Raw genomic sequence first — 12422 nt, 5'->3', positions numbered from 1 at the left:
CCTTCTCCATCACTGTCACTATACATCAAATGTATCAGACAAACAAAAAAGCTAACAGCAGGCAAACAGGAGGAATAGAAGAAAGCTGAGATAGTCAGTTTTTCAACAATCACAAGGCAATTGTGTTTCCTTGTACTACTTCCATAAGATTCAACAACCTGTTCCCTGGCCTATATTTCCTAGAGTAGAATCATCTAGCTGATATCCCATCTCTTTAGTGAGGTATGTCCTTCTATGACAGCCATTCATGGAAATCAAATGTGAACCCCAGGAATACTCCTGGAGACGGGTGGTTGGGGGCCCTCATACTGATGTAAATAAAACTCTTTCATTCAAGACTTTTTCTAGGCTCACTGTCTCAAGTTGAAGTTCATTACATTGCAAAGGTTACAACTGAAGGCAGGAGAGTAAGCTTCCAGTCATCAAAAATGATGGTGCAGCTATAAAAGAAAAGCAAGGTTATGGCACACTCTTTCCATGAGACCTGTCACAGCAGATCAGAGAGGATGCATGGGCACAAAAGGTAGATGCAAATGGTCAGATCTTCTCTTGTCTTATTCTGCAAGGAAGATAGCCTTCTTCACTTTTTTGAAGGTTTGGTTTGAGTTTGGTTTGCTTTACAAATGAATAAGGATGACACAGAAAGTGTAACTGACTTACCCAAAGCCACACAGCGAGTCAATGGCAAAGCTGAGGAAAGAACCCACTACTCCTCAGTCTGAGTTCAAATGTGTCCACCTGGTCTAAACTACTAGCCCATACTGTTTGCACAGTTTTCTCCCCACCACATAACCAGTTCCCAAGATACATATCTGACTGTATGCTATATTTTTCACAATCACCCATCTCCAAGCCCTCAGCAAAGGTTAACAATAGGTAACCGAAGTTGTTAGTCTTGTATAATGTCACCTGAAGGAATATGATTATTACCCAAAACAGATGCACTGCTCTTACTTTACAATGTTTTTCACTTTTAATATATTCAGATGTCTAAATGGCTTGTGCAAGACACAAAAGGACACTGACGTTAACATTTTGAATATAACGGTCCTATAAGTAAAAGATTATTCTGAATATGAAATTCAAGAAAAACAAAACACCTAGATTTATCAACATTTTTATCAGATTTCATGTAAAAAATTTAAGGAGAACCAACCTTTCATGAACTTTTCCTTTTTCATCTCCTAGAGTAACGGTTACTGTTCGAACTCTGTCCAAGTCAAAGCCTGTGTCATATTGATGGAAATCTGAGGTAATCCAGCCCACCCAGACGTTAGCAGGTTCTTGCCCCGGAAAGATTCTCACTGAGTAATAGTACTGTCAAGATAGCGAAACCAAGTGTTGGCAAAGTGGCAAGAACAAAGCTTTGATTTGTAGTATCTTTGAAATGCGTAACAATATATATTTCTTTGTTTAAAGTCATATGGCCTAATATAATGTTCTAGGTATGGAGGACTGACTGCAAAATGAGGACAGTCCTAAAAAATAGATCCTCATTTAATCAGAAATAATTGGAAAAAGATAAAGGACTAACTACTACCTAAGCAAATATGCCAAAGCTTTTGAGGTTTTTTATACTCGCAAGTATGTGTGAATGTCATTCACCTCTCCTCTAGAGTATCTTTTGCCTTGTCCATTGCTAAAAGATATTGTGACACCTTAAAATCACTTTGGAATAGTTAAGATCCAATATATGAAAATCAATCATGGGGGTATTCTACAAGGGACATAATTATACATATTCCATTTGGTATTTTAGGAAGAAATGTTTTGAACACTTGAAGTGGCAGAAAGCAAAATGACTTCTAACAAAGTAGGATAAATGATCCTTTTCAGGCATATCAGTAAGATGAAGGAAATTATATTGACTTGGAAAAATTAAGTGGCAGACTGAATTTCTGCCAAGACATAAAACAGCATAACTCAGGATTAAGGGTATCCTTAAGGACAGTTCCCCTAAAAGAGTTCTCATATAGCATATTATACAAATGAATATTTCAAGTTTTCAGACCCTCAAATATGTGATTAGTTATTTTAAAATAAGCCAGCTAAACATGATGGCTCATAGTGAACTATCTGAAATGAAAAGCATAACTTGGTAGTGATAAATGACAAAAGCTGCAACCTCATACCGTGGACGTTTGCATCAAGTAATCATAGTCATCCCGATCATCAGCAAGGACATCTTCCGTGAGTCTTGCAGAATGGCTTGTGCTATAATCTGGTTTTGTTCTTCTAAGCAAAAATCTGAAATACATTAGAGCACTAGGAATAAGCAACATAAATGGCTTTGTCTACTTCAAACATGAATGATAATCAATTTTGTAAAGTAGTTTTAACCAGGCAGATCTTGCTTCCTAAATGACATCTGGTAATATCTAGAGATATTTCTGCTTGACACAGCATCTAGTGGGTGGAGGCCAGGGATGCTGCTCAATACTCTACAATGCACAGGGCACAAATAACAAATACCTATCTAACCAATGTTAATCATGCTGAGGTTGAGATATTCAAATTAAGTACAGTAACAAAAGCTAAAATATTGTCTTCTTGTCCACTAAAAAAAAATTCTTTAGAAAGAATGCCCTCTAAGTTTCAACCAAAAAAAAATTAATATAGGCATCTTAAAACCTAACATAAGGGATTAGGTGTGGCACTCTGTAACTATCGGCAGCCACTGCAGCAACATCGTGCAGCAGATCTCTCCTGTCTAACCTACTGCTCCCCTCAGCAGTGTTTTTCAGTCAATCTGCCTATTTTGCTCCATACTCTGTCTCTAGTAAATCCTATTAACCCCCAACCCCACACCTCTGGCCTACACCTCAGTTCTTGTATGCATAAATAAATAAATCTTTAAAAAAAATCTAAACCTTTGCACTCCGAACCATTCTGGACATTGGCTACCAGGCACTCGAAGCTACTTTGTGGCAGAAATGAGCATTTACAGACCCTCGTATTATTTAGTATAATTTTGGAACCAAGTAATGTATTATAATGATATTGGACTTATATGAATTGGGTGACATGAAGGAATGTATATTTGCAAAAAAAAGAATATTTTAATGTTTATAATTTTGTACAGTATGATAAGTTCTGTAACACTCCCCAATATGCATTGCAGGCTGATTAGTGCATGTTAGACATGTCTGTATAGAGGTCTATCTGCAGCTCATCTTCACTACTACTTGTGTCATGAGACTCATTCGTGGTTGGACGCTTTGCCATTGTTCTAATAAAAAATATGAATAAATGCATGGGTTGAAAATTTCTAATTGTTATTACTAACTGACAAGGTGATATTTACCAAAATAGCTTTCACCAAACAATTTATTCTCTAAGAAAAGAATCACTTTTCCGATTTTCTCCTCGTTAGATCTATGTGCACTGCTTGAAGCTTCAAACCAAAATGAGCTCAGCTTTGAAAATCTTTTCCTCCAGATGTAGACTTGTTTATTTGTAATTATATATCTCACTATACAGCGCGCACTATGGTAGAAAACCGACCTTTCTGCTACAAACTCCCCTTATCGCTCTTTTCAAGTGGCGTCGCGAAGTGCTCGGACCGTTGTGAGCACGCATCTCATGTTCTCGTCCGACACGAAACCCGCTGACATTTCTTGTATATATCTTAGTAATTTTACGATATTTTGATTTAATTTCTTGTGCCATTTCAAGATAAAACTTCAGGGAAACATGCATGTCTCAAAAAGTTGCATTGAAATAACTCAATTCTCCGTAATCATTAATAAATTGCAATGTCCCCTGAGAGGGGACATCTGAGTGATATGCTAGAATTCCGATGTCCCCTGAGAGGGGACAGCGGAGTGCAAAGGGCTAATTCTGGGCCTCCCCGAGTGTCGCAGCAGTTGAGCGCTGGGCTGCGAAGCTGCCTGCAGCCTCTGCAGCACCAGTTAGATCCCCAGCCACCGGCGAGGGTCCCACATGGCACGGAGACCCTTCCTGCCGCACCCACTGCTCCTCTCAGCAGTGTATTTCGTTAGTCTGTCTGTTCTGTTCCCGGTTCTGGCTCTGGTGAATTCTCTCATCCTCCTACGCTTCTGACTATATGCAGTGCTTATATAAATAAATAAGTAAATCTTTCAAAAAAATCTAATTCTTACAAATCATACACCTGATGAGGGGTTACTATCGAGAATATATAAAGAATTTCAATCATTCAACAAAAAAAGCTAACATCACTAAAAATCAGGGAAATGTAAATCAAAACCACAATAATATATCACTTCACATCCATTAGGCCTGTTACTATTTTTAAAAAAGTTATAAGCATTGAGAAGACTATGGAGAAATTGGAAATCTCTGCACTGTCAGTAGGACAGAAAAATGGTGCAACTACTCAGAGAAACAATATGAAAGTTCCTCCAAAACATAAAAACAGAACTACCAACAATCCCATTTCTGGATATATACCCAAAGAATTAAAAGTAGGATCTCAAAAAGATATTTGCCTACCCATATTCATAACAGCACTAGTCACAATAGCTGAGCGGTGGAAACATCCCAGATGCCCATCAATGGATGAATGAATGAGCAAGATATGGTATAATAACCATAACAGATCATTGTTCATCCCCAAAATGCAAAGGAAATTCAAGCTTCTGACAAATCTACAATGTGTTTGAACCTTGAGAACACTACATTAAATGAGAAGAGTCATCAGAAGACAAATTCTGTATGATTCCACTTACATCAAGTATCTAAGTAAAGGTCTTAGAAACAAAAAGAATGTTGTCTGCCAGGGGTGAGAGGGTGGTGGAAAAGGAGAGTTGTTAAACGGGTATAGCATTTCTTTTTAAAAGATGAAAAAGTTCTGGAGATCTAATCCACAACAATGTCAATATATTTAACACTATTGAACTAGGTATCTAAAAATGGTGAATAGGGTAATTTTGTTGTAATGTGGATTATTTTTAATATTTTTTAAAGATTTATTTATTTGTTTGTTTGTTTGTTTGTTTGTTTGTTTATTTATTTATTTATTTATACAAGCACTGGGTACAGTCAGAAACGCGGGAGGGCGAGAGAATTCACCAGAGCTGGAGTGGGAAACAGAACAGGCAGACTGATGATACACTGCTGATGGGAGCAGCGGGTGGCAGGAGAGGCCTGCACGCCATGTGGGACCCAAGCCTGGCGGCCAGGAATTAAATCTTAAACCGGCGCTGCAGAGGCTGCGGGCAGCTTTGTAACCCAGTGCTCAACCGCTGCACCACCGGGGAGGCCCTGTAATGTGGATTTTTTTAACACTTTTTTTAAAAGATTTCTTTATTTACCAAGAACCAGGGTACAGGCAAGATGTGCAGGAGAGTGTTCCCCACCAGAGACAGAGTGGGGAACAGAACAGGCAGACTGACTGAAATACACTGCTGAGGGAGCAGCAGGCGAGACAGGACTACCAGCACCACCAGGGAGGCCCTGTAATATGGATTTTACCACCAAAAAAAAAAAAAAAAAAGCCTAAAAAAGTAACTCTTGTGATAGATTATGTCTGTGGTTAAAAATAAAATGACAAACAGGTTGCTTTATTGTCTGTAGAATTCTTGGTATGTAAAGAAGGAGGAAGACAAACTGACATGGGGAAATGCCTTAACCACTACTGAAGCCCCTCGCCCTCACAGAATAAGGATATATTTAAAATCATTTTGCATGTATCACTGACCTTTGTTTGAGACGCGAAGGCTTTTCCTGAGCATAATCTTTGTGGTTATTAAACTCCGGTTTTGTAGCTTCTTTGTCTTTGTCAACTCGATCAGGTACAAGATGACCATGAGCTGTTTTCATTAGAACCTCAAAGTCAGAATCTGCATCATAATCTTCCAAATCATTCTTGGGCCCAAAAAGACCAGCACCAGGGAGGCCTCCTGCTGCAGTCTTGGAGAAGACCTCTGCACACTCGATGGGCATGCTTAGACGATAGAACATGATGTCCGTGCTGCTGTTCTGAGAGCCAAAAGACTTCTGCGTGATCTTTAAACATGGAGAACTATCTATGGTGCCGTCTATTCTGGTCACCTGGCAGATGAAGAAGCAATCAATCAAATTCTAGCCATCATCACTTATTTCCTAATTCTAAAGATCCACTAACACATATTATGCCTGTAAAACCCCATACAGAGCCCACACGTATTCATTGTATTAATGAGATGATAAAACAAAGGGAGTGCAGTGTTACAGATATACTCAAAGATCTGATTCTGATTCAGATAGTGTTTTGGGAAATTCCTCTTATTGTTGTATATATTCATATTGAGCTCATATTATCTAAACAATAAAGTAATTAAATATTGTTATTCATTCCAATGGGCTACTTAAAATGAAACTAAAATCAGAGGCTAACCTTATTTTAGATTCCACTACTGTGTAACACATCAAGGTCATGATTTTAAGTGACAACAACTTCCAAGTAGGAACTCAACCATGTAAAGATATCTTCCCACCCCTGAGTTTTGGCAATGATCTGATTTTTAAAGATAAAGCAAACCTCAATATGTTCGTGGTTTGATGGAACTTGGAGAAACTGAGGAAGCCTCTTGCTTAGCCACATGGTAATATCCCTGTTTGTATTAACAGCAAATGGTTCATAGCCCTCTTGCAAGCCACAGATGGTAAAATATTTCAAAGTGCTGACATCCTTTCCAAAGTTCATCCTGCCCACTTGAGCCACTCCAAGGCTACATACAGGTATGAATCCTGGAAAGAAAAAAAAAAATTCAAAATCTTGAGTATGATTAGTATGAGGTATTGTTTGTAGGGAGTTACCAAAAATACTGTTCCAGAATTCTTAAGGTAAAATTCTTGTCTTAAGGTGAAAACAGTAGTGAACTAAAGACACTACTGACATTAAGCGTTAAATGTAAGGGTCAGAAGACCAGTATTTGATCTTGGCATCATAATTTACTAAATGTGACCCCTAAGCCCCTAGTTACGTCTCTTCTCTCACCTTGGACTTCTGTAAAATAAGACAACTGCTCAGCAACTGCTCAGGCTCTTGGCGGATACAGGTATAGAAGAGCCCATCTCACAGCCTCCTAGCTCAGAAGTACATGTGACTCTCCTACTGAGGGAAAGTGAGAAAGAAGTCCCCAAAGGTGTTGTTTTCCATGTTCTAAAGAGCCTGAAGTGTTCAAACATGAGACACAGTCTCAGCTGTACATTTCTTTACACATAACTCAAAGTAACAAGGACTGGAGGCAACATTTTAAAACACTTTCATTCACTGGTATCGGCTTTTGATATTTAAAGAGAATTGTGCTGCTATTTTCTGGAATATACCTGATCTGAGCATGAAAAAATAAATATTCAGAAATAGTTGCTAAAATCCTACTGAACCTCTTTTGTCTCTTACTCTTTGATGCTCCTACCATTGTTGATTAAATAGGGCAATTTCTTCTAACCTAAATAATTAAAATATGAAATTAAAAAAGTAAATCAAAGTAAACAAGGAGCTAAATCAAAAGCAAGAACAATGAGCAACAGGGGAAAATCAAATACAATATTTCATAAGCTAATGTAATGTGTAGCAGGGTTAGTAAATCTTTTCCACTATTGAATAAAAAGGGGAAACTGTATTAATCCTGCTAATTGTTTCTTTGAATTCTTTGGAATCAAGTGCCTGTAGCAAATCGATGAGATAATGTTTTCCTTTGGTGGGGTTGTTTATGTCTGTGTATGTTTATCTTTTCTGTAATATTTTAAACAAAAGTTCAAGTATTGACACAATAAACAAGGTCAGTATTGGAATGCATCCACAAATCACAGATCTAACTTGTAGAACAACAACAACAAAGAGTAGTTTATAACAAGACAATAATTTTCTTCTATCATGACTTATTTTTCTTCCCTTGTTGAAATTAGAGGTTGCAAAAATAATACATCACCTTTAAAACAGAAAAAAGATGATAAAAATTACATCCTATAATTCATTACATCCAGTTTGTATTCATCCATACATACTCAAATAAAAGGTTCCATAACAGCACTGCCACACAGGAAGCAAGAACATATCCAACTGTGTTCAAGGAAGAGTGAATGATGGGTTTCTAGCTGCAAATAAAAAACCCCACAGCTGTGCCTGTAGCCTTGATAGGTCTTGAAGCAGTAGTCAAGGAAAGTTGTTTTAAATTAGCATCCCTGAAGGCATCAAATGAAAGGTTTGGAAATTACAACATCTGAGACAGGCTGAGCTACATTTGTACAAATTGGCAAGTCTAACATCTCTTTGACAAAAACTAGAGGATATGATCATAGAAATATCTTCTCAACTGGTAAATATCTATTTCTTTCAAATCACTTTATATGCAAAAGAATTTCCTACTATATAAGAGAACTTATTAGCTACCTATACATATCTGCATAGTAGATCTTTGGGTGTTTGTTATATTAATATCCAAACTTTTCTGCAGGTTTGAAATAATTTCATTTAAAAATAAGAAGTATTATACACTAGTGTTGTATATGAAAAAAAATCTATGTTCTAAATTAAATAGTCTACACTTACAGTCATAGAACATTGTTTTTACAATAAATATATACACATATATTTTCATGAGGTGGAATACTATTTAGTCTGTGAAAAATTTGGTTTTCAAAGTTTCATTAATAGATAGGTAAAATATTTACAGTAAATATCATTTCAAGAAACAAAGATATAACACATGGTTTTTTATTTGAAAATAAGTGATGGACTTAGTAAAAATAAAATATCCACTTAATAGAATGGGATAGACCTATGTCTTTCTCATGTGGAAATGTATGAGTGATATGGATATAAAATGGCCCAAATAACATGTTCTTCGATTCGTTGAAGTTCTAGTTCACAATGCTAGTATGTGATGAGCTCAGTACCAAAATTCTTGCTAATAAAATTAAACTGCTCCAAGATATATATCAAGCAATTTAATAATATACATTAAGAAACTTTCAACCATGTATCTATTTACTAAATATTTATTGAGCAGGTCCTGTGTAACAGAAGCTGAAAACAATAGGTGACTAACACAGAAGACCGCTCCCCCCCACTCAGCAAAAGATTCTCACAGCCTAATAAGGTAAAGAAAGGTAAAGCAATAATATCAAAATAACCTACTGACCCATCTAAGAAGATGACATACTAAAAGCATAATGGAGAGATGAAAGGCACAAAGATTATACAGAACAGTAACCATCTAGGAAGATGGCAGACATGCCGAAGTATGAAATAACTAAGAACATAACTTCCCAAAAGACATGGACTCAAGTCTCAACTCCACCACTTCTTGGCTGAGCAAGCTACTATGTGCCAGAAACTGAAAATAATAGACTTGGCTATTTGACCTTTGATGAATTACTTAAATTCTCTAAACTTAATCCTTTTTTCTGTAACATCTACTCTATAGAGTTATGGTTTTAAAATGAGGTCCTATGTATAGTACTTAATGTGGATGCTCATTGAACAAAATTTAAATTGGGGGAAAAACAGTAAATAAGCATCCATAGTAAGAGAATGGTTAATTATACCATTATAATTAAACATGTGCAGTCATTAAAACTCACATTTAGGGCTCCCCAAAATATAACCGTAGAGAGAGATTAAACTAACATGGCAAAATTAAAATAACTGGTGATTCTAGGTAAATGGTATACAGGTTTCCATTGTACTATTCTTGCACTTTTATGAAGGGCTAATAACAGGAAATGATAACTGCTATCAAGACTGGCTGTTTGCCGTAAAGTAAACAAGACAAGTTGAAAAGTGATGTCACTTTTAATATTTGCTCCATAGCAAAACAAGATTTTGAGGCTCTATTCTTCATCAGTATGAGGTAGAAAGAAGCAGCAAATATTTCAACACAAATATTTCTACAAATTTATACATATACCTCAGCATACATAAAATTTGGTCCTATCTTCTTGTTTTTTTGTGGTCTAGATATTCTATTCATTACCTTAACTGACACCCTGTAAATAACAAAGCCTGATGATATCTAAGGGAAGTTTTTTCTTCCTGGCATTGACTCTTAAATTAGCACACATGAATCCAATTGGTTCCTTGGACCTGAGTCAGACCCACCCTAACTATTTGTAAATCTGTTAAAACAGTAGCTACAACTTATGGCTAAACTACTTCTTCCAACAAAAGACAGATGGCTTTAACAAATTTTAAATTTCTCTGTTGCCGAGCCTCTCTGCTCCATAGCAGAGGGGTGTTCGATGATAGTGCCAGTCCAGCAAAGGAAATGGCAGTCACAGGAAGAGGCTGTGTGACACTGGTGAGAATTCTGTGGCTGGGGCTAAGACAAAAAGAAGAAGAAGCAGATCACAAGCCTACCAGCTTTTTATAAGAACATACAGTTCCAGACTTTGAAATTTTGAAATACAGATAGGAATTCACACTTATAACCCAATTCAACTACCAAAAGCAGAAAAAATGGCCAATTTTATAATAAAATATAAATGCGAATTATTGCACCAAAAAAAAGAGTGAATGGTGACCTACTATGTGCCAGATATATAAGTACTTTCTCACTTATAGGTAATATTAACCATTTTTAGAAGGTAAGTGAACAGCTAAGATGTTAAATCATTTATCTAGGGTCCTATAGCTAATTAAATGGAAAATCAGAATTTGAATCAAGAATGCAGAGAGGGACAGTAAACAGAAACACTTGCTTTAGATTTTTGGGATCCATAGAAATGGAAGAGGCATCAGGGATCATGTCCAATTATTTTATTTCAAGGAAATGATAATGATTATTTCCCAAAAGCCATACAAGAAGAATTACTTTAAGAATCCATTACAGACCCTGGGCTTCAGAAATGTGTTCCTTCTATTACATTTTGGCCTAGAAAGCAAATTAGCAAATATGCTAAGTGAGGTCTCAGGAAAGTTACTATGATGCATCTTCAGTGCATAGGTTTTGCAAAAGCAGAGTCATCCCCATACTTTCTACCTAGCTCTGGGTTCATTTCAAATAATACAGATCAGTAGGATTATTATTTTGGACTCTGAAAATCATTTTACTGCTACCACTTCCTCTTCATCAATCAGAGAGAGCGAGAGATTCATTAATATTCCCAAGGTTCTAGCTCCTCAAATACATATTCACTCTATATAAAACCATCTATTTGCAGACAGCCTGGTATATTTACAAATTGCTTCATTAAACACCCACCAGCTTTATGAATTCTCAAAATATCTCTAAGATAGTCATTTATTCTTTTTATCAATGCATAGAATTTAGCTGTCAATTAACTGGTCATTGTAAGCTAAACAGAAATTGATTTTCATTGACTATACCGTACATTTCACAATTAACCCCCTCAAATAACACATTTGTTAGATAACAAACACAAGTTCAAAAGATATAAATGACTAGATAATCTGAAATTTATCTCTACATGTTCAAAATAAAAATTCTTCGCTTGCTAAAGTGTTCTATGAATACAGTGCATACATAAGAGTTTTATTCCTGGAAAAAAGAATTTTTAAGATAGCTTCACTTTTCTGATTCCAGACAAAAACTATGAACTGATTATGCTGGTTTCCAAGATCTCCATATTCTTCAGAATTTTGTCTATACTTTAAAACCGTCTATCTGGGGCCTCCCTGGTGGTGCAAGGGGTTGAGCGCAGCGCTGTGCAACTGTCTGCAGCCTCTATAGCATGAGTTGGATCCCCGGCCAGGGAGTAACCCACATGGCGCAGCAGACCTCTCCTGACTCGCCTGCTGCTCCCCTCAGCAGTGTATTTCAGTGGATCTGCCTGTTCTGTTCCCCGCTCTGTCGCAGGTGAATCCTCTCACCTCCTGCACCTCTGGCCTGTACCTCAGTTCTTGTATGCATAAATAAATAAAAATCTTTAAAAAAAAATAAAACTATCTTTAACTTCATGCAAAAAATCTAATATCCCAATGTAGTACCTTGGTTGTTTAGATTGTCTACAGTGACTCAAAGTCCTGAGTTCTCCATTCCTCCAATAAATTCTATATTTTAATTAGGAGATCCCAGTAAGTTATTTTTCCAATGTCTTTATCAATAGACAATTTCACAGAGTGACACTAGTGATAGGAAGAACAGATGTTTCGATGGAGCCAAGAAGGGTAGGTATTTGAGCTAGGATATAGCCTTGCTAATCTTCATTCACACCATGTTGAAAACCATTCCACTGGTTAAGCCACACACACTCATAAAACAGTGCAACTGCTACAATATTTCAGTTGAGGGTCAAAGGAGAATATTCTAAGTATAACCAGACAGTTCTATATTCTGGTTTCATTTTTTTCCCAAAAAAGGCAGCCTGAAAAAAATCAATAATGGAAAGTTATCCCTCTCTCTCTTTTTCTTTAGAGTTCCCTTCTGCCTAGAGCTATGTTCTTTTAATTACAAAAATAGTCTCCTGTTTTTCCCCTGTGCAAAAAAAAATCC

General features: G+C 36.6%; 1 protein-coding gene across 1 annotated transcript in view; it reads right to left on the bottom strand.

Annotated features, from left to right (window-relative positions):
* RYR2 (ryanodine receptor 2) overlaps positions 1-12422 on the bottom strand; it is a gene marked incomplete at both ends in the record, with an annotated part of 627990 nt that overhangs the window by 203493 nt on the left and 412075 nt on the right. Inside the window, 4 exon segments of the mRNA XM_084254295.1 lie at positions 1157-1317; positions 2133-2247; positions 5681-6033; positions 6503-6711. Of these exon segments, the coding sequence (XP_084110421.1) occupies positions 1157-1317; positions 2133-2247; positions 5681-6033; positions 6503-6711 (838 nt within the window).

Source organism: Talpa europaea, assembly GCF_964194135.1.
Source record: "Talpa europaea genome assembly, chromosome: 14".
Classification (NCBI taxonomy): Eukaryota; Metazoa; Chordata; class Mammalia; order Eulipotyphla; family Talpidae; genus Talpa; species Talpa europaea.
The sequence above is the reverse complement of the archived record's forward strand: the minus strand, read 5'-3'. Positions and strand labels throughout refer to the sequence as shown.